This window comes from Haliotis rubra, unplaced genomic scaffold (genome assembly GCF_003918875.1).
Source record: "Haliotis rubra isolate DU_JTF1 unplaced genomic scaffold, ASM391887v1 Scf110, whole genome shotgun sequence".
NCBI lineage: Eukaryota > Metazoa > Mollusca > Gastropoda > Lepetellida > Haliotidae > Haliotis > Haliotis rubra.
Window position 1 is genome coordinate 781586 of NW_025765004.1, and position 22640 is coordinate 804225.

Here is a 22640-nt window from a genome sequence, read left to right on the forward strand (position 1 = left end):
ACGGGCACATAAAAGATAATGAAATTCATCACACAATTGACAATGTGGGTACATGTATTTCCTTTCAGTTACTGTTATATATTTTCCTCTACCTGTCTGTTGCAGTCCGTAAACCGAATGTTCTGAACTTCAGGAAAGTTATCCAAACGTTATCAAATGTATTAATTAAATAGTTTTTCAAAATTAAAAAGTCATGTTTACAATTATATAATTGAACTTTTGGAAGATTTTTGATCTTGCTCATATCCATGATTACAAGTAAATACCATTCGGTTTAAGTTTAACTATATTTTTAGACAGCCTTGACTTTGAAAAGTTTGTGACATGTAACTGAGCGCAAGTTCGTCAAATAATTGTTTCATGGTTGTTATCTATTTATGTTTCCGTCCTCCCATTAAATTACACGTATCTTCGAAAACTAATTCATTCACAGTGAAAGATAATTTAGTTTCCGTAACAAAAATTTCCAAATCCCCATATTTTGCAACCGTATATTTGGTACAACCATGATGTCAAGCAGGCGCCCCGATTGATAAATGTAATGTCCGCCCCTAGCAAATCACCTCTTACTTAGGTACCAAGAACAGTACGGTTCATAGGTCCTTTTCAATGCTGAAACTCCGTCCAAAATCAGACAAGTGCTGACCTGTTTTCCCCGGCAGTTCAAGACAGTTGCGTGCTTTTTATATTTCAAGTTTCCAAGGCGAAAGATTGGACTTAATGATTAACTACCGGTTTGTATTAAAAAAGGCATTTCAACTGTGTTGGCCTTTTGTCCAGAGGCAAACCAAACGTTAATTATATCTCTAAGAAACGTTAAATTATATCTTTTAGTAAACTGGACTCACGTGTAAAATGTAAAGTAAAGAGTTCACTCTTTCTAGTGATTTCTCACGAGAATGTCGAGTGTTAATATACCGACTTGGTCCCAATAATGGATCGTGGAGACGTTGTGGTGCGTCCAAAATCTTTGTGACATCGTGGTCATGCCATTACCAATTAGCTGTTAGATTTAGATGCTCTGTGTCGTCGTGTATCTTTATTCGTATACTTCACTTACGGTCAGAGAAAATGAATCTGAGTGTGACTGTCACTAGGATGGGCGTTTTTGAGTACTCCAGCTGATTTGCATGAACGTAACTTTCGTTAATCGAAACTACCAATTGTGAGGTGGTCGGTCATATGTGCGTGATTGAAGACAGGTATTCAGTTGCGGATCCAGAGTTGCGTGTGTGCGTGTGATTGAGGGAGGGATATTTAAGTGCGCACGCACACACACACATTCTAAAATATCCTGGATCCGCCTCTGGTATTTATCATTATTTCGTCAATGTTGTAAGATGGTAATAATATATGCTTCAAAAGCAAACAAAATGTAGTACTCAAATAAAATATAAAACACATGTTTATGAAAATGCTAAACATTTTTATTCAGGAAGAAATAAATACAAAAGACTTATGTACAATAGAAAACGATTTATTTACAACTTTGGCACTTTGACGGATCACTGTGACTCATCCAGGTATGTAGAAGTACAAAGTTACAACATTGAACACAAACTGTTTTTTTCAAACCGTGCAAAATTAAAAATGCGAATATTGCCCCAAACACTGGTGATACGCTGAACACTGAGCCACTGTGGGGTCAAAATTGGTGTTTTGCTAAAAACTAACAAAAACTACAGAACATATTTATCTGTCTAATAAATAGAGGTAATGGATTATAGTTCTGTCTCTGATTATTGATTTGATTGTGGCATGATGAAGGAGTGAAAGATTATGACGATAAACAACGAATATAAACATCCTAGTGAACACAACGTTGAAGACGACGTCCCTCCTGGTGCCAGGATCTATGGTGATCTGAGCAGAGTTAGACTGTGGTAGTGTACCGCGTCATACACACAGGTGACATACTGATGTAGACAAAGAGGAAACTATAGGGACAGGTGTGGCATATCTGAAGTAGTGTAACACGAGGAGAGATGACCTTCCCTAACTCGCGCGACCACATCAGGCTGCTAGTGACACCTGACGCCGGAATGACCCAAGGTATTCCTGTAACAGACAACAGTAAGATACTACCAGACTCTGTCTCATATGGATTGATATGGTAATATGTCTTACATAGTAAGATATATCCAGCTACAGTAATATATAGTTAGATTGGTCATATATAGCCAGATAGCCGTTGCTTTAGTCAGATAGTCACAATTAGTCTTGTACCCATTGCCATGGTGAGGTGCTGTAACACATAGTTAGATATAGTCATATAGAGCAGGGTGAAGTCATATATTGCCAAATGCCTATAGATATAGTCAGACACAGTCACACATATACTTACATATACAGTAGGATACATATATATTCATATAGCTTCAGATATTGTTAGTCTGATGCAGTCATATATAGCCAGGAACAGTGATCTTTAGTCCGATAAAATCATTCGGTTAAACAGTAAGATTAAAGGCTTTGAATGGCATTTAGAAGTGATACACGTCTGTCAAGATTAAATTACATTTGTGACGTCATTCCATTGTTTGCTCGCTCCATTACTTTTCGGGAATGGAGCGATGTGTACCAGTTTCAAATTAAAGCCTTCCTTTTGTCATTTTGACATTTAATTTTGATAACAGAAATTTCCCCAGTTCTTTGAATGTAATTTAAGCAGGGTAATATCCTCGTAACTCTCCATTCCTTAAATAATGTGCCTCGGCCCCTCCGGGGCCTCGGCTCCATTATTTTTAAGGAATGGAGAGTTACTCGGGACATTACCCTCTACGTAATTTTGTCTTTTAATATGCCTTTTGCTATCTGAGACAAAACAATACATGTAATTCTGTACTCACAAAACGTTAACTTTCAGAATACCAAACATGTCCAAGAATTGAGTTTGTGAACCCAGAGGACACTCTATATACTATCAAGCTGAGAACTGAGTATTGTCTCCTGAGACTTGAGACGTACCTTCAGTTGTTCTGTTAAGACATCTCCCACCACGGGTGTTCTGTTGCTACTCCACCAGTCGGGCATGTACTGCAACACAACAACACATAGATACACCAGTTGCCGCAGCTGGCATCTACAGAGGAACCTCACGGGACGACAGGGACTTTATTTTGACAAGGGGACATGGCTCGGACAAATTAGCAGTCCAAGTAGCAGAAAGGATCAAACATCACTTTGTCTGCTTACTCGACACTTTTACAACAATAAGTGGTGTGTAATTACAGAGAGACATGTACGCATGAAAATGGTATATATTTATCATGTGCTACTGAACTAGTTCCAAATGGAAGCTTTGGAGTTTTATGTTAAAGGGACCCTCGACCCATTATAGAACGCGCATTGAATTACACTGCTGCACTGGCGCAGTATATGGTAGGATTGGTCGTATATATGAATCGGTGCACTTTTGTCTATAAATGCTAAAAGTACATGTATACATTTAATCCGACCGTTTACTACAATAGGATTTGATGATGTATCTAATAGTCTCACAGAAGTAACATTGGAGAACGAATTCCCTTCAGCTGTGATACAAGGCTGCTCCAAAGACTGGCATTAAGATCTTTACACAAACATAACGCATTCGTACCATGAGAATACCAGTCATAAGATTACGGCCTGAGCACTGAAACTGTCTTAGAAGGGATGCAATAAGCGTCAATGTTTACACATGATAAATACAATTCATAAATATGTCCAGCTTGAATCTTCTAAAGAAATCCACAAGAAATTCTTTACTGTTTACTCCCAAACAGAGGCAAAACCAGATATATGTAATATATATTTTACATTTAATGCCCAACGTTCTACGCCTTTTCAGCAATAATATACTGATACGAATGATTTAAAACAAAGTTTCATGATCCTGCTCCTAAAAAGACCCGTATGCATCTATTGAGATGGATGTCACAAGGTTTTCTGTGTGATGCAAAACACTCACCTTCCACAAGAAAGACGCCTGGTCGCATGGTTTACAGACGGTTTTGCCCATCCCTGCTGCATCCTGTTCACACTTGCATGTTTGACACTGTGGCGGTGCTGCTGTCTTGGCGACACGGGAGGCAAACTTCTTGACAAATTCTCTCTTGATCTTGGAGCTGCCACCTTGCAAGTGGGTGGAGTCGAAGACTGAACCGTTAGAATTGAGGGCAAGCTGAGAACACCTGTCCCCTGGCTGGACCAGCTTCTTGAACAGATCTTCATTGCGTGTTCTGCGAGACCTCATGGTGAAAATCTGTGCTTGATCCATGCCTGCAGATAGGAAGGGAGATAACTTCATTAACCTGCTCTTAGCCTTGGTGAGCTGGATTGAGTTAGAAAATGGACCCATTTTGAATACTTAAGTATGAACCTCACTGAACCTTCAATGAATCTAAGCAGTATACATCTGAATATTTCTAGCGAGGCTGTTGTCTGAAGATGTCAAGACACTCAACATATATCTAAACACTTCTGACTGCCCATGTCTCAAGATGTCAAGACACTCACCATATATCTGAACATTTCTGACAGGCCTGTTGTCTCTGATGTCCACTGGCTTGCTGCGGAGTACATGCATGACGAAACCATGAGCTTTCAGTATCCCGTCCATGTCAACGTGGGCTTCAGTGGCCTCACAGTCTGAGGCTGGGATGAACAGGATGACCTTGGCCACTCCTGTCCTGAAGGGGTAGTTGGTGGCAAGTCGAATGGCGGCCAGACCGTCCCCTGAAGCCTTGTTCTCAGAGTACACGATACCTTCAACGCCTTTTATGAATCCCTTGGACTTGCTGAAGAGCTGACCGTCAAATGTTCGACTATGCTCTGTCACTAGACGACCGGGACCTCCGTAACCAACCAAGCCATATTTGTTTTCACTGATACCTGTCGGGGACAAAGATGAATCAAAGCTAAACTCTGCTTCTGAAAACTATGCACCTTTAAATTATGAAACTAATTAAAGGAATTCAGCTTGTGTGAGAACGATGCATGCGTGTGTGTTAGATTTAAGGTCGTTAACAGTACTCCACTTGTAGTTATGACGTACTCCGTTGACATTTTCAGCGTGTTATGCTCCGGAATGGTTCCGACAAAATGAATTACCACTATCACTTACCAGCTCCTTGCATTACTAAGGGACACAATTCCGCACAACGAAATGCTGCTTTGTGCAATGAGAGTACCACACAACCTATGTCCACCCTGATACATACCAACAGTCCTGAGTGCGGAGTCCACGTCAGTAACGAGATCTCCAAGTGTTGTTGCTGTTAACTTCTGTGTACTCTTCTCTTCAAGAACCAATACCACGTCTGCGGACGACGGCAGTGGCGCCTCCTGGTCTCCAGCGGTCAGCTGCACGGACATACCGCTGGTGATGGAGGTCAGGTCGCTGGTCAGGGCACAGCTTACTGAAGGAGAACAACTAATTGAGTGAAGCGCATCGTACATGTAGTGGTGTGAATTTTCATACAGATCTCGTCTCCTCGTAATGGGGTAAAGACACGAAAAGTTGCTACTGACCACAGTTCGTGGGTACACTGAGGTAGACGCCGTGGGTTCTGCACAGATGAGTGTACTGTGCTGCTGTCCTGCAGCTGGCATTGGTTGGTGTGGCTCCGGTCTGGACGTAGCCTACACACGTCTGGAGGAACTCTTCAGCAGGTACCTACAACAACCAACAGGTCAACTCTAAACATAGGCACTCTCTGTTGTATTTTAACAGTATTTAGCCGTCAGTGAAACCATACTACGATGTACTTGATGACCCACTTACCACAGAGAAACAGGGTCTAAACGGTGATGCCTGAGTCTTGAAGTGTGCAGCACACTCTGGGTAGACGGAGTCCACGTCGACCATGCTGATGTCGATGGCTTTGTTGGAGGCTCTGCATGATCGGCGACCAACCTCCCAAGAGTTTGCGAAGTCAGTGACATCAGTCAGTTTCTGTCGATTGATGGCGAGCATGTCATTACTGCCCTCGTTGTCGAATGTTCCCAGCAGTCCGGCCACCCTACCGTGGTACCAGCCGCTCAGTCCGATGGTGTAGATGTCGTTAACTGGATCTACCTCCACAGTCAGGCCAGTACCATCGTCGATGGTGATGTGATAGTTCTCCCTGATGGCCTCCACCTTGCCCTGTGTGAAGGGCAACTCCACCGGCCGGTCATTCACCAACACCTGCAAGAGTCAGAGACAATATGTTACATGGCCGATGATATCCTCCGTCACGTCCAAACCTGCGTTAAACGTTATTACCGACTGATGCATTAGGGGCTGGTCTCATGACGCCGATGGAATCCATACCATGTGTTATAGACATATGGAAAACTCTTACAAATGTTTATTCGACAGTATCACTAGAAAAGATGAAAACCACCAAATTTGGACACCATAGCTATTTAAACTAAATTAAAGATGAGAATTTTCCGTGTTCCGAGTCCTAATAGTTCAAGACCAATGGCGAAAACAGTATGGTATATATATTGAGAGGTATTTTATTGGCTATATTATTTGTGATGTATCCTTGAAAGTAGACATTTGACCTGTTTCGAGATATCAATGTGGGTATTTCCGATACGACCCTAATTACAAAAGTATTTGTTGTAATTTTGGCTGTCGTACTGACAGTACTTGTATTTTAACAAGACTCTAATCTTAACATTTCGTGTTGCTCATATATGGATCTAACCTTGTAGTCTGTGGCGATCTCTATGTTGACGCCGCTCAACATGACAAGCAGTGACTTCTTCTTTGGCGCACGCATGTTGTTGTCGTAGTTGAGGACTACAGTGAAAGTGTCGTTGACCATGTCACGGGTCAGCACGTAGCTGCAGCGTCCAGCAAAATCAAAGTGCTTCTTGTCAAATGTAATGAAGTGTTGGTTACCCACGACCGCAGCATAGGCTGTGAAGATAACAATACCTATCGTTAAAGGCGGACCTCAGACCACGGATGTCTAAACATCATCAACTTGAAATACCTTATGTCAGATTGGCCTGGCGGATAGAACATCCTAGCATGAAAATAAGGCATATTTCTGCAATGATAGTGTAATTAAAAATGTCGACCGTGCCCAACCCTGAATAATTCATTCTGGCGAACATTTTGATATCCAGTGCTCTGAAACAATTGCTCAGCAATTTACACAATATGAATTAATCAGTGAGTATGCATGCAAGACCCGACATCTCTACGCCGACTGCCTTTATGTCTCACCTTTATAAGGTGGCATCCATGTTGATGAGTCCAGCGAAGGCACAAACTTGTAGTAGGTGTCCCACACGGAGTAGTTGCTGCCAGGGATGTATCTGTTGACAAAGGTCTTCATCTTGTGGACGTAACGGCGGATGTTGAAGTCCGGTGCTTCTGCCAGAGACTTGAGAGGAATCGGCAGATATAGTTCCACCTGCAGCTCTCCATTCAGCGGATCATACACAATAACCCTGGACTTGTCAAGGTCCACCAGACTGTCCTTCAGTTTGTTCAGTTCCATGAAAATCATGTCGCGTGATGCCTCGTACAGCCTGAGCATGGTGAGACGGAGATTGGAATCCAAGTCCCAGTATTTGTAGGCCCACACCAGCTGTAATAACATATAATCATAACATAAGATTCCCAGGGTAGTTCAGCCGCGTGTACCACCGTACCACACATACAAAGAACCGTGCACAACAAGCATGCAATAACAACAGAAAACTGTAATACAATACCTGTTGGTTGATTTCGTTTCCAATACCATATGCCCGTTTCAGGTCTTGGTGGATGTTAAGGGATTCAAACGCTTCCTTCGCCTTTGTCTTCATCACCTTGTACTTGTCTCCCAGCTCAAGGGAATCCAGGGCATTCTGTATGGCTCGATCTATGATTTCTCCATATTGTTTGTAGTCCACTTCCGGTAGGCTAGCAACGCGAGACTTCAGGTTGGCGTAGGTTGCCCGGATGTCTTTCACCTTTGGATGCTCCATGACAGTGGCCACAAAACCTGCATTACATTATGCACACCATGTGAGGACCCTGATATACATGTCTAACGCAGGGATCATGGAAATTCGAATACATATAACGTAATGGAAACGAAACAGGAGACAATATTTGGCAGTACTGATAATGATCTGATCTCATAGTATGCTTGTTCTGTGCTGCTCACTGGAATGTTACTGACACCCACCTTTCATCCTCCTTTGCAGAGAACGTGTGTTTGTAAGGTAGGACCTGTACAGCTGGTCAGATGCCTTGTCCATCTGGTATGTCCACATCTGGAACTTGGCAGTACTCGTCTGGCGGAATTTCTGAACATACATGACAACATATAACAATTCATGAATATGTAATGATAAAGATCTAATACAGCTTTAGTTATGCCCTAGTTATAAGAATGTCACATTTAAATTTCATATTCTTCAATAAAAACATAAAGAATGCCATAACCTTACTGTATGTAAATATCTGAAATCACATTTTAACCCCACCCCGAAGTATCAGTGTACCCGGTACTGAATGCGTCATACGATCCAGTTATTCGGTTATTATACATTCAAATCCACTGAAACCTGGTCTGTATTGAAAACGTACTGACTGATGCATGATATAGCCATATACACACCTTGATATCACTGATGAGCTGATCTACAAACTGCATATATTTCTGAGTGATCGGGTAGTTCTTAAGAGTGTGAAGCAATTGTGTTAAGGTCCTTTCAGTCGTCACATAGAACCTTTCAAATTCGTCAACAAAGTTGCCAAATCCGCCACTGAAACAAACATATGCCTGTAAAACTGCTGTCAGAAACTGAAACTGAAAGGTTTGCAGATAAAAATAGTCCCAAACCAATATTAATAAGTTCAGTTTAAACATCTAATATCCTATTTCCATTAAGGGGTAAGGTATGTCCTCGGTGTCCTATGTTCTTCTGAAAAGCCGACTAATGGACATCGGATGATCACAGTATGTGGTGGCTGATTGTGTGGACCGTTGCCCATAATATAACCACTGAGCTGTTGACAAACATGCATGTGATGCACGTTATTCAGTAAACAGTACGCCTCAAGTGATATTCCAGCAGTATCATCACGGGGAACACAAGAGACCGGCTTCACTCATTATAACCAAGGATTCGAGCCCAGGTCTTCGGCGTGAGCCCTATACTCATGACACAAACAAAAATCTCCCTTTGTATGTACGTGGGGCGGTGGGGTAGGCTAGTGGTTAAAGTGTTGCCTTGTCATGTCGAAGACCCGGTTTCGATTCCCCACATTGGTACAATTTGTGAACCCCATTTCTGATCTCCCCCATGGTGATACTGCTGGAATAAAACCAAACTCACTCGCTCACTCAGTTTATGGACGTAAATGTAAGTCAACTTACAACATCTGGTTGAAAGCGCCATTGACAGCATCGCCCATGTCCTTGATAAACAAGTCGTTCCGTCTGTAGGCTCTGCGCACTTCACGTCGGACTATGTCCAAATTAACCTTGGCATTCGCCATTTCCGTCTCCAGAAGAGTAAAGACTGGCTCCATTTCATTGAAGATTTCGTTGGCGATTCTGTTGTATTTGGCCGTCACCTCCTGTCCCATAGCCTGAGACACCTCACTCGCGGCTTCATTCATCACATAGCTGTACACCATGACCTTGGACGACACAAACCGCTGCAGCTCCACGAGAGAGTTAGGACGCCAGGTGACGCGAGTGTGCAGGATATGCGACGAGTTGAGACGCACGGCTACCCAACTTTCTGGAACACGCTGTTGGTTGACCTTTCTGTAGATTTCAGCTTGGACGGCTGTGTCGTTCACGTAGCCGGCCGACAGGTGGATGCTGTCATTAGGATCCTCTGGAAACAGGACACGGTGTCACATAGAAAACCTCAGTAGCCAAACGGCTATACATGGTACATAACTATTATCTGCATATTGAAATACTTTGTATCCATTATTAATTTTGAAGAAAATGTGACAGTAGCACTGAAGGTGAGATATGAAGTGGAACATTTCAGAGAAAATTAATCAATAGTCATGATTATATGGGACTTATTCAAACGAAATGTTATACTTACCAGAGTTGTAGGCGAAGTCAAAGTTGAGTGTTTTTTTGCCAGTGTCGACCATGATCTCTGTGTTGACGACCTTGTTGTGGTCGTAGGTATTAGTGAGTCCAAAGTGGTACTCAATGCCCTTATACAACCAGCCACTCAGAACAACATGTTTCAGGGGGGAACTCGCCTGCAATCGCCAGTAATCAATAAATTATTGCTGCATCAATATATCATATATCTACTTCCCACTTTTTCACTTTTATGAAAAAAGTACATTCAAATCACTTTCGACTTCAAATAATAGATTTAATGTCATTTCAGACGCGAGAAAATTGAAGACATGTTGAGTTTTATAGTTCAAACACAATAGTAAGCAAGTAAGGTCTTACCTCAATATTCATTTTGTTCATTTTGTGGTTTACATCACCCCTGAGGACGAAGTACTTCTTCTCTCTGTTCCGGGCTTCATAAGAAAGGAGGAGACCACTCGAACAGGTCGTGGAGGTCTTGCCCATGTGTGTGTTCAGTAGCAGGTTGGTGTATGTCGACGGGTGATTGATGCCTACAGACACGGTGTAGTTGTTGTAACCACTGCGTCCCAGATTCTCCAGCTTTGTGGTAAGAGTTAAGGCCTTACGTGGATCAGGAGAATAGGTGAATACGGTTGTTCCGTCTACGAGAACGTTGCCTTGGTTTCTGATCATGGATGTTTCCAGTTTGTAGTCCTATACACAAGAAATAGAGTGTCTTCTTGTAGATTTCAGACATAGTATAAAGTTTGTTCAGATCATGCAAGGATTTGTTTGAGATCATCTAGAACATACATGCATGTTAATGTGGCTGTATCATCATTTCACTTAACAAACGTTTGATTACATTTTCTTCTTACCTTTTTAATTGATGGCAGATGGACCAGGACAGACCTCTTAACAGAAGTGCTCCTCTGATCCATGTCCAACTTGACAGCCACTTGCTTAGTCTGGTCTCTCTCTGAATCCCACATCACTGTGGCATCTAAGCTCTTCCCAGACGTACTGTTAACATAGGATCCACGTACTTTCACACTTCTTGTTGGGACTACAACCTGGACACTGCCATCACGCGCTTGTCGATATCGGCTATTTCGGTCATTCCATTGCACATCATAAGCAAATGTGTTGCCATTCTTTTGGTCCCAGGTAATGAGGGCTTTGTTTTGCATTTGCATAGGGAGTCTCTTTACCACAGTCTCAATTCCCATTGTTCTCACTGGGTGGATAATCATGAATTTCAAGTCGGTGTCCACGTTAGAACTGACAGTTCTATCATTGTAGACTGTCTCAAACTTGACGTTACTCTCAAGCTCATCTTGGTTCCAATTAAGGAAGAGATCTGTGCTAAACTGGTTCCTCTCATACTGACCATCAACTCTCATTGACATGGGCTGAGGTGTTCTTACATTGACAGAACACTCATGTCGACGCCCATGAGTATAGTCCATGTCTGCATCCAGATAAGATTTTCCGTTGTAGTCAAAAGCGATCCTCTCAGCAAGCTTTTCAGAATTGTGCATGTGATCCAACTTGAAGTTAGCAGTGGCAAGTTGGCTAAATGGAGTTGTGATGGATGTTCCAGTAGCTAGGTCCACCCCATTCATATTGTTTACAAAGCGGAATGTTGAAGAAGTGGTGATAACTTTGTTTTCTTGCCAACCAACTTCAGAACGGAGCTCGGACAACTCTTCTGTCCTTAAGCCTCTTAACAATATTCTTATCTTTTCCATGTTCTTCAAGCCGCTTGACATTGTGAACAACCCATTATAATCCCTTCCAGTACGGAAGACGCTCGACAATTCACCAGTTATTGTTTCCATTTGGGGAAGATTTGCTGTCAATGTTGTTTTAAAGTCACGGATATGTTTTCCCCGATGTGTGAAGAGCACTGTTATTTGTTCATATCCTGTGAAAGGAGTATTCACCGTAGCGCTGCCTCTATAAGGGGCGCCACTGGTATCAACAGTTGACTCTGCAGTGATAGCACCATGCTTGCCAACATTAGCAGTGGCAGAGAATGTGTGACGGCTGTTTCTCTTCTCATAGTTTCCAGATGCTTTGATATTTCTGTATCCTTCATGGGGAGTGATGATGTTCAGCGTGCCAGTGAACGGGACAGTGTAGGCTACATTCACATCAGCGGAGTAGGCACTGCGTCTGTTACGGTAAACCTCTGCCTCCGCTATCAGTCTGTCTTTCCTTAAGCTATGCATATATGTTAATTTGTAATCTTCATGGCCCTTGTGAGGTGTCTTTAGTTCAACGGTAGTTTCAATCCTCCTTTTACCTTGTTTCAGGTTTTCAATTCTTGCTTCGTACTCCATGTTATCCCGAATGTTGAATCTAGCATTGGTCGTGAAATGGGTTTCATCCCCAGTATGATCAAAGGAACCTCCGATATCAGTATATCGTTTCCAGGGGGTGGTAAGTCTAAAATTACCCCTTGATATTCTGCCCTTCTGGAAAGATGTAACAGCATGGACTACTTTGGTGTTGAACTTTCCCCCAAGCTCTGCATTAAAGTTATTAATGTCCCCTTGCTTGACAGCTGTGACTCCAACAGATCTGCTTTCACCCTGCCAAGTGTATCCCGAGTCATAACGAACACTGAAGTCTGTGCCACTAACCTTGAAAGTTATATCTTCGTCAAGCTTGTAGGCTGAACCATAAGCCACTTCTGATTTGGTTGAGAAGTCTGTCCAGTTACCATTCATCATATAGGTTACTTTCATGTCTTCAAGGTATGGTGACTTCAGCACAGACGCAATTCCAAAACGGTCATCTTTCATTGCAAACTGAAGTGCACCTTCATGGTTCTTAGTGCCATATGTTAGGATTCCCTTCAATTTGAAGTCGTTAATCGTACCTTCTCTATTTATCTTGGCATTTATGTTTTCAAATCCTGGGAATGGTGTCTTCACGAAAAGGGATCCAACTGTTTTAGAATCATGTCTAAATGAAACATCTCCCTCAATTCGCTGATTGGCATACTGGACTTCTGTCTTAGATGTGAAATCCCTCCATGTTTTACCTTGATGATTAAGGGTTACTCTGATGGTCTCAAACCCCTTAAATGGTGAGTGGAGTGTTACAGTGCCACCAACTCCATTATTCAAATTCAGATACAGGTCTGATTCAATCTTCCTCCCTGGTCCGTAACTTGCCTCAACGTGGGTCTGAATATTTTGCCTGGTCATGGCATGGTTAAAATTAGCTGAAATAACTCTGTACTTTTCAAAAGGAGTCTTCAAAGATGCTCGTCCCTCCATTGCAATGCCTGGTTTCTTGAAAGATATCTCAGCTTCAAACTTCCCATACTTAGGATAGGGGGTAACAAGGGCCGTGTCAAGTGCAAAATCAGTAATAGAATTGATATGATATGTAGTGTTCAGGACGATGACTTTGCTGGGATGATATTCCATTTTCAACTGACACATCTTGTCACGTCTGTTTGTGAGATGGCTACCTGTCACCTGAAGGTATCTGAACTGCTTGAAGGGTGTGTCTAACCTGAACGCACAACTGAGCTGTTTAACAAGGTTCCAGCTGGCTTCTGCTGCCACTTTCCCCATCAATGGCCGCAGTTCAACATCGGCGGAAACTTTGGCGACCTTCTTAACTGATCCAGACATTTCAATTCCACTTTCAAAATGTTGCATCTTTGGGAAGGAAGAGTCGATACTTACTCTGAAATTCTTCAAGTTGTCTAGGTTAACATGAGTTTCTCCTGTAATGAACATACCAAGGCCATACTCTAGTGTTAGTTTGGATACGTATTCTCCACTTCGTTTTTTGTTCTTTAACTTTAAAACGATATTTCCTGCATCCTTGAATGGTGTCGTGATCCTAACACTGGAGTCAACACTGTGAACAGCAGTCTGCAAATCAAGGTACACATCCATTGATATCTTCTGAGTTCTTGCCCACTGGAATTCTGCATGTCCTCTCTTTGGATTACTCTCATATTCATTCACATTCACTTTACCTATGATGTCATTTTCTAGCAGTGACCCAGTTAGGCTGACATCAAACTCAGCAAGACCGTGATTTCTTCGGTAATTAGAGTCAAGCAGGACCAGAGTTTGTCTGTCACTCTTAGCTAATGTATGCAGCTTGAGATATCCTTTTCCTTGTTCGTAGCTAAGGTTAACATCTACATCATTAACTGGTGTCCAAGGTGTCTGGATAATTACTGCGCTGTTCACCTTGGTGTTGACTATCTTTTCATAGTCAGCGCTGACATCAACACGAATCTTCTGTCCTTTGCCCCAATCGGTGTTAAAAACGGTACTTAGAGCATAAGGGCGATGCTCATGATGAAGGGTCGTAGTTATCTTGTGATTTGGAGATGTGAGGACAAGTTTACCATTTCCATTGAAATTTATTCTCGTATTTATAGCATTCATGTCGAATTCTGCTTTGTACATGTCTCCATTGTCATTATATTTCACTTTGCTTTTACTATATGTATGCCCATCGTCACTGTGTTCAATGGTGACAGATACAATTCTGTATGCACGTTGACTGGACTTAAATACAATCCCTGCCTGGATGTCTCTTTTGAGAGTTGTGACAGCATACTCAGCATTAAACTTTATGTCAGCATTGTGAGGCCCAACAACATACCTGACTTGAGTCAGTAGTGTTTTATCAAACTTATTGATGACATTCATCTCAATGGCTTCTAATCCCTTGAATGGTGTTGTTGCAGCAAAGCTGAGACCCAAGTTTGTTATTGTGAAAGGCTTGTCCATACTTGCAGTGGCTGATATCTGTTTACGCCCATACCCTGCAGAGCCCTTAACACTGACGTCCTTCCTGTCGTTGGAATAGTCGAAGTCTCCAGCAATCTTTTCATAATTCTCAATAGGACTTCTAAATTCAAAGTTTCCTCCCATTCTCCTGTTGGCCCCACCTTTGTTATGGAATAGAACCGATCCAGAATACCTCGGCCTAGCAGCAGTCTCTCCATTTAATTCAGTGTCAAAGGCCGCTTTATATTTATCACCGTATTTTCCACCGTTCGCTGTGATTGTGACCTGTTTCTTGAGGTAGTCTACCACCAGCTTCCATTTACCATTCTTCTGTTTTGTATTGACAACAGACTCCCCTGTTAACCCATAGACGTCACCTTTCCTGGTTACCTTCCCTGAGAGTTTAAGATTTTTCCAGTTAAGATTTGCAGATCCATCAAAACGTACAGGCTCATATCCATGGATAACTGCTTCACTTGATAACTCAACGCTGTTTGACGTAGGTCTCTCAAAAGACGTCACGAGTGTAGACTTTTGTCCCTTCTGCAGATTCAGATTTGTGATGTGTAGGTATTTAGAGCGGCTTTTCTGTGTGAGATTACTGACAAATTCTATGTCACGTCCAGGGTAGGCGAGGGTAAATGAACCCTCTAAGTTGAGCAGTTTGTTGCGAGTGCGATCTCGAAGTTTGAAGGCTGTGTTTAGATTCTGTTTCTTGCCATAGGACACGGACAGGGAGGAGGCCAGGTTCCTCTTGTCATGACTGTGATGACCCTTAGCATGGATGTTCACATCCTGAAAACATAAATTTGAGAATGACCCAATTGCTTCAAGAAACTGGATGCAGTGTCCTTTCATGTATGTCAACAGACCCGTGAAGATCCGGGTTAGAATTGGACTTCAGTAACCCATGCTTGTCGTTAGAGGCGACTAACGGGATCGGGTGGACAGGCAAGCTGACTTTATTGATACATGTCATCATATCTCGATTGCGTAGATCGATGCTCACTGGATTGTCTGGTCCAGACTCGACTATTTACAGACCGCCGCCATATAGCTTGACTATTGCTGAGTGCGGCGTTTAATAGCAACCAAACCAAACCACATGTTATAGCGTTTTAAATGTACCTACTTTGGGAGGGTAGACGGCTTTGACATTATAGTCAATAGATGCAGGGCTGCCAGAGGAAGCGACCTTGTGGTCCACAGAAGCAAGTAGGCTTAACTCCTTCCTCTTGTCCTTCATGTCACGTACAGTTGCCCCGTGCCGGAACTTCATCTCGAACTCCTTGTGGCGAGACATGCTGTTCACGCCCACATCTAGGATCATGTTGTATTCCTTGTTCTGTTTCACATCCAAGTTGCTGCGAAATTGAAGCAAAATGTGTAACTGACATTTGTTTTATTATAACATGTTACCTTTAGAATGTGCATTAGTCCATGCATAATATTCACATTCAAACGATATCACAAGGGAATCAACTTACAAAACCGAAGCTTCTCGCAGCTATATGACCCTAACGCCAGCTGTTCATGTGAAATTGTAAGAGGGGTCTGTCAGCTAAGATATGACGATGTAAAGAGGCATACTGTACCTATTAAGCTTGTATGTCTTTGACGTCTTCGTGCTTCTGTCAATAAACTTGCTGCTGAAAGTAATTGTTTGTTTCTTGATTTTAGGGAGAGTGTAGTCGAGGACCAACTGGCTGGACATGGTCCCTTTGCCCCTCTTCTCCAAGGTGGAGCTCATCTTCAGAGTGATGAAATCCGAGGTGAGTTGGGCGCTGCCCTTAAACCGTCTGAGCCTCTTTCTCTTCATGTTCTCAGATCGGACCAAGTTAGCTGAATAAAAGGATATATCTTGACAAGTTAATACATTTCAATAGTGAATCATTGTTACTACGCATGTCAGGAACAAAGTGTTTTAAATGAAACCTTTTTCACAATTTGATCCCCAAAATTACTAACCGCATGGAGCCAAGTGTCTTATTAGTGTGGATCCAGATATGAAACATGCGTGTGCTTCACTTACCCTTGAATTTGAAGGGATTCTGAAGGATCGGTTCCATCCGGACCACTGTGTCTACCTTGAAGGACTTTCTAGTTTTGTACTCGGCTGATCCTTTCAGGTTGATAATCTCTCTCTTTGGCATACTGATGACAAGGGTGGGCACGATGCGTGTGGTTGCTTTCCCGCTGTTTGCTATCAAAGCTCGTGCAAGGAACATATACTCATCCTTTTTGTACTTGTAGGATCCGCTCAAGGTCTTCTCGGCCTCTGTGTTGACGTAGCCAGCTGGCGGGACACAGGGGAATATACAGGGCTTAGTTATGTGAACCACAGGGGGAATATATAGCGCTTATTAATATGTACCGTAGGGGGAATATACAGGGCTTATTTATATGAATCACAGGGGGAATATATAGCGCTTATTAATATGTACCGCAGGGGTAATATACAGGGCTTATTAATGTGAATCACAGGGGGAATATACAGGGCTTATTAATAAGAATCACAGGGGTAATATACAGGGCTTATTAATGTGTATCACAGGGGGAATATACAGGGCTTATTAATATGAATCACAGGGGGAATATACAGGGCTTATTAATGTGAATCACAGGGGGAATATATAGGGCTTATTAATGTGAATCACAGGGGGAATATACAGGGCTTATTAATGGGAATCACAGGGGGAATATACAGGGCTTATTAATGGGAATCACAGGGGGAATATACAGGGCTTTTTAATGTGAATCACAGGGGGAATATACAGGGCTTATTAATGTGAATCACAGGGGGAATATACAGGGCTTATTAATGTGAATCACAGGGGGAATATATAGGGCTTATTAATGTGTATCACAGGGGTAATATACAGGGCTTATTAATGTGAATCACAGGGGGAATATACAGGGCTTATTAATGTGAATCACAGGGGAATATATAGGGGGCTTATTATCACATATGAATACCAGGGCTTATTAATGTGAATCACAGGGGAATATACAGGGGGGGGGAATATACAGGGCTTATTAATGTGAATCACAGGGGGAATATACAGGGCTTATTAATGTGAATCACAGGGGGAATATACAGGGCTTATTAATGTGAATCACAGGGGGAATATACAGGGCTTATTAATGTGAATCACTTATTAATGTGAGATCACAGGGGGAATATATAGGGCTTATTAATGTGTACCACAGGGGAATATACAGGGCTTATTAATGTGAATCACAGGGGGAATATACAGGGCTTATTAATGTGAATCACAGGGGGAATATACAGGGCTTATTCATGTGAATCACAGGGGGAATATATAGGGCTTATTAATGTGAATCACAGGGGGAATATACAGGGCTTATTAATGTGTATCACAGGGGGAATATACAGGGCTTATTAATGTGAATCACAGGGAGAATATACAGGGCTTATTAATGTGAATCACAGGGGGAATATACAGGGCTTATTAATGTGTATCACAGGAGGAATATACAGGGCTTATTAATGTGAATCACAAGGGGATGTACAGGGCTTATTAATGTGAATCATAGACACAATATCTGCTATACTAATCTGTTGTTTAGGAGTTGGGACCATGGATCTTACACTTTGTACAGACAAGGGTACTGTGTGCCAGTACAGTATGAATATTAGAACAATATATGGCCATATATTATGCAATCAGCTTTAAATCTGTCGGCCACTGCATTCTGCTAAGTCTTACATTAAAACATAATAAAGAGCTAAACATCTAAACATGATGTACTATTTTTCAGAATAGTCCCCTGCCACATTGACACACTTTCGTTAGGGAGATGGTATCACGAATTTGTAGACATAGCTTAGCTGTCCAAAGCGTTCTCGACAGCTGCTATGACGAGGTTTTCGTCGTGTTTGGGTACAGATATGAATATGGCGCACCAAGATCAAGAGAATCAAGTGGATGCTGAAGACGGCCAGAGATACAATCGTGGACTGTATCCACGGTAGTAACTAACATGTGCACTGGTGTATTGTCCTGATGGAAGAACACACTTGTTCAAACCTTCCAATGTCTGTTAGTCCTAACTCTATACCGCAGTTGCCTCAAAAGTGGAACATGCGTGCTCAACTCTTGAAGAATTGCTTTTAGTGTTTAGCCCTTTTCTGCAAATATTACATCACTGTACATTATTCAAGTTGGACAATTTTCCTAAACACGAAAGACTGATTTTACAAACGTGCCAAAGCGAAACAATTTGCTAAACTGACTGACGTTTTGTGGATGTACATCTGTGGCAATGTCCACAACAAAAGTTAGTTTTAATCAATTCCTTCTATGTTAGGCTCGGAACTTTAAGTTCCGATCAGTCAACCCTCGTATATTGGACGACGACTTAGTTATTACCTTTAACATTTGCCGGCTCTGCTGTGATGATGTCTGTAGTGAGGTCGATATCGATCTTCTGAACGCCGTCCCTGGTGATGGAGCCAGTGAGAATCTGCTGTGTGTTACTCAGTCTCCGCAACTCAACCGTGGGCAGGTACGTCACCTGACTTCCCTTCTTGCTGATCCTGACCTGGGTGTCAAGGCCGTACATATCCTTCTGGTCAAGGAGGAGGGTCCCCTTGAGCTGCTTCATGTTGACGCTGTCCACCAGAGACGCTACAACACACGGAACCTTTTACCACCAGCATTTCACAGACTTAGTTAAAACCGTTAATGATAACACTTTAAATATTCATCTATACATGTAACACCAAGAATCCCACTTCTTTTTCGACATAGCGTAATTCTTTGAAGAATTCGGTCTGTTATAACTTTTATAAAATCGAACGCTAAATTCACCTCGACAGTACGATGCCTGATCTGTCCACACCGTGTTTGAGGTCGCAGGTGTCACTACGTCAATGTCGGTTTTCAACTCATATTACGCTGCCGCGCTCTGACAAAACTGAAGTGCTTCCCATAGTGGGGTGAAACCAACCAAGACCCAACACATGTTATACCCAGTGAGAAGGTGTATATATAGAGAGAGAATTTTCTGGGTTTCACCTTGTTTTATTTGTTTGGTAAACCCAGAAAATTATCTATGTTCATCTATAGCATCTTGTAAGATGCCAGTCAAACATCTTAGGTATATATAGCTTACATGTAAATGTAGCTTTTTTCCAAGGGGAGACAAGTCCGATTTCCATTGCCTTCTCTTTGTAGCTGACTGCTACATCAAGAGACATGGCTCGTTTCACGCTGGAGCCAGGAGTATCAAATCCTAGCTGGCCAAATAACTTGTCCCGTGTCTAAAATAGAAATAACGAATGAATTATGTTGACGTCAATGATTGTGTAGGAAGTGGATTTTGAGTAATACTACCAGCCAATCAGAGATGTTTACACAGTCACTGATCACTCAGTTACCGACAATAATACATAATAACAATTAATCAATTGCTTCCGTAGTTGGTAAGATTGATCACTGTGTTACACTGTGTACTACACATTCAAAGACTAAATTTATACACTTTGACGTTGTAAAAGTATACTCGACTTATTTAATGCATTATGAGGGCTGTGATCAATCCTTTGTACATTGTGTAAAATTCATAATTGCTGACTGCTACCATCGTGGTCTATATACTAAAATTAAATATTTAAAAATCTACTACTCAGAGAAGAACTAAGAATGCAGTAATACTCATGAGTTCAATTCGACGACATGGGCCAAATTGTTTTTCTAATGACTCGTTAAATATTTACTGTAAACAAGATATTGGTCGCAGACTTACAGAAATGCTCTTGACGACCATCTTGTATCCAGAATGCGTGTCCTTCTTGGACAGTGTTAAACCGAAACTAACAGGTCCGGTGAATGGGAAGTATGGCGAGTCGGTGATCATGGATGCGTTGGGGAAGGAGATCTCTCCACACAGTTCTACCCCGGTGAACTTGGCCAGACGGTCTCCCGAACAAACCCTCCTCGTCTTCCTGTTCTCTTGAATCATCCTCTGCTCCTTCTCCACCTTGTCGTGCACCATGAAGAAGGTGGACCTGATTGGCACAGTAGGGGTCGTGTTAGTGGCTGACTCAGCTAACCAGGGAGCGAGTACAATGTACAGATAGGCGTGTTGCGGGGCCACAGCCCGTCGTGAGTAATACAACCGTGGAGATAAACCATTAGTAAGATAATAATTAATGACAAAAGACAAAGCGAACTGATTGCTTACGCTAACCTGTACATGAAATAGATTTGATTCCTTATCAATGTATACTGACTGGGTCAAGTGATTAAAATTCGTACTGCGGAGCTCAAAGCTAGGAATTATGCAGAGCATGGCATAACTATGCTGTAAGATATCGATTAGTTTTCGAGCAGCAAGTACTGCGAACCAGTGACTAGCTAAAAAGGAAAGTGAAGTGAGTGCTATTGAAAGAAGCTATTCTGGCCCATACTTGACATTGAAGATCTCCATTTTGTCCTGGGGCAAGTCCAGCTCCAAGTTGAAGATCTGCCCTCTGGACAGCTCCACGCGGCCTTTGAGACTGGTACTTGAGTGGACACTGGATACCATCTTCAGGCCTGTCTTCGCCACAAAGGCATCAACTGTCATCGTCCCTGTGATCTCTACGGCACCACTGAAATGCAACCCGTGTTCTTAACAAACCGTACTACCTGGGATGATAAGTCACAAAGATAATGCACAGCGCAACCTGTTACACCGGACCAAGGCATTTGATCAACATGACATCTCCCATTGCAGGGATGACAGGTAGTAGAAATTGTGAAGAGAAATGCTGAACATATGTTTTTGTTCCGTAAACCTAATTAACTATCAGAATTAGTTAGGGAGCAGTTGGTTTGAAATATATGCCCAACTGTGGTACATATTAAGAATGACAATCTTTCTAGCCTGAACTACCTACACCTGATCTACTTGCGTTACCCCACATGGGTATAATGAGTGAAGCCCATTCCTGGTGTCCCCCGCCGTCATATTGCTGGAATATAGCTATAAACGGCGTAAAACCTAACTCACTCACGCACATCGCTGTTTATGGCTTCTAAACTGGTTCTTCACGATGACAGTACTATAAGACGATCTCGATATATAGTTTTGTTCAACATTAATAAGTTATTGGCGGCTATGAGCCTACTAGCATAACCACTGCCAACAGAAACATCCTGGAGAATCGATTAACAATGTCGTTTTTTAGCCTAAGACCAGCCGGCTCTGAGCGCCACGGAAACTGCTATTTTCTGCCACAGTAGGCAGTGTATGTTTTACTTAATTGTACGGATTCTGATGTTTGAAGATGTTTGAAGCTGTTAAGACCAAGGGCTGGAATTTGGAATTAGATACTTGAATTTGACAAATTAAATACCAAACACTCTTCACTGTCCTCATACAATGTAGGTATTGGAAACAATTAACTTGTCATAAAATAGCGTCACATAACACGAACTATCATTCCGTTGTACACCCACCTGGGCTGCATGAGGCCCTCGATAAGCAGGCTGGTGGGTTTTGTTGCCAGGTTGCGTAGATCTAGCTTGCCCTTGACATTCATGTTGATAGTGGCAGCTCCGTGAACAGTGAGGTTGAGGGGGAGCCCGGCACAGGTTGGCACGATGATGCTGCTGTCCATGAACATGAGGTTGTTGGTGAACGAATAATCGTGGTCCTTTGACATCTTGATTAAGAAGTCAAGGAAATTGAACTTGTCCTTGGTAAGAGGCCAGCTGTCTGAGTCGAAGTGCATGTATCTCAACTCGTTACCAAAGATTCTCAGGAACATAGCGGCGTGAAGGTCATCTTTCACTTGTGCATACTGAAACATGAAATA

At 42.2% G+C, this 22640-nt stretch overlaps 1 protein-coding gene across 1 annotated transcript in view; it reads right to left on the bottom strand.

Annotated features, from left to right (window-relative positions):
- Positions 1 to 1405: 1405 nt before the first annotated feature.
- The window catches only part of LOC124286115, a 36472-nt gene continuing 15237 nt past the window's right edge, over positions 1406 to 22640 (bottom strand). Inside the window, exons 12-35 of the mRNA XM_046722458.1 lie at positions 22282 to 22625; positions 21249 to 21431; positions 20585 to 20846; positions 19952 to 20099; positions 19207 to 19464; positions 16845 to 17108; positions 16408 to 16654; positions 15945 to 16176; positions 10916 to 15607; positions 10416 to 10751; positions 10048 to 10213; positions 9357 to 9825; positions 8595 to 8742; positions 8160 to 8280; positions 7702 to 7973; positions 7208 to 7574; positions 6681 to 6895; positions 5765 to 6169; positions 5512 to 5656; positions 5202 to 5399; positions 4498 to 4872; positions 3950 to 4260; positions 2968 to 3036; positions 1406 to 2058 (exon numbers count right to left, since the gene is read on the bottom strand). Coding sequence (XP_046578414.1) covers positions 2014 to 2058; positions 2968 to 3036; positions 3950 to 4260; positions 4498 to 4872; positions 5202 to 5399; positions 5512 to 5656; positions 5765 to 6169; positions 6681 to 6895; positions 7208 to 7574; positions 7702 to 7973; positions 8160 to 8280; positions 8595 to 8742; positions 9357 to 9825; positions 10048 to 10213; positions 10416 to 10751; positions 10916 to 15607; positions 15945 to 16176; positions 16408 to 16654; positions 16845 to 17108; positions 19207 to 19464; positions 19952 to 20099; positions 20585 to 20846; positions 21249 to 21431; positions 22282 to 22625 — 10272 coding nt within the window. The 3' untranslated portion in view covers positions 1406 to 2013. The remainder of the gene's footprint in view (positions 2059 to 2967; positions 3037 to 3949; positions 4261 to 4497; positions 4873 to 5201; positions 5400 to 5511; positions 5657 to 5764; positions 6170 to 6680; positions 6896 to 7207; positions 7575 to 7701; positions 7974 to 8159; positions 8281 to 8594; positions 8743 to 9356; positions 9826 to 10047; positions 10214 to 10415; positions 10752 to 10915; positions 15608 to 15944; positions 16177 to 16407; positions 16655 to 16844; positions 17109 to 19206; positions 19465 to 19951; positions 20100 to 20584; positions 20847 to 21248; positions 21432 to 22281; positions 22626 to 22640) is intronic.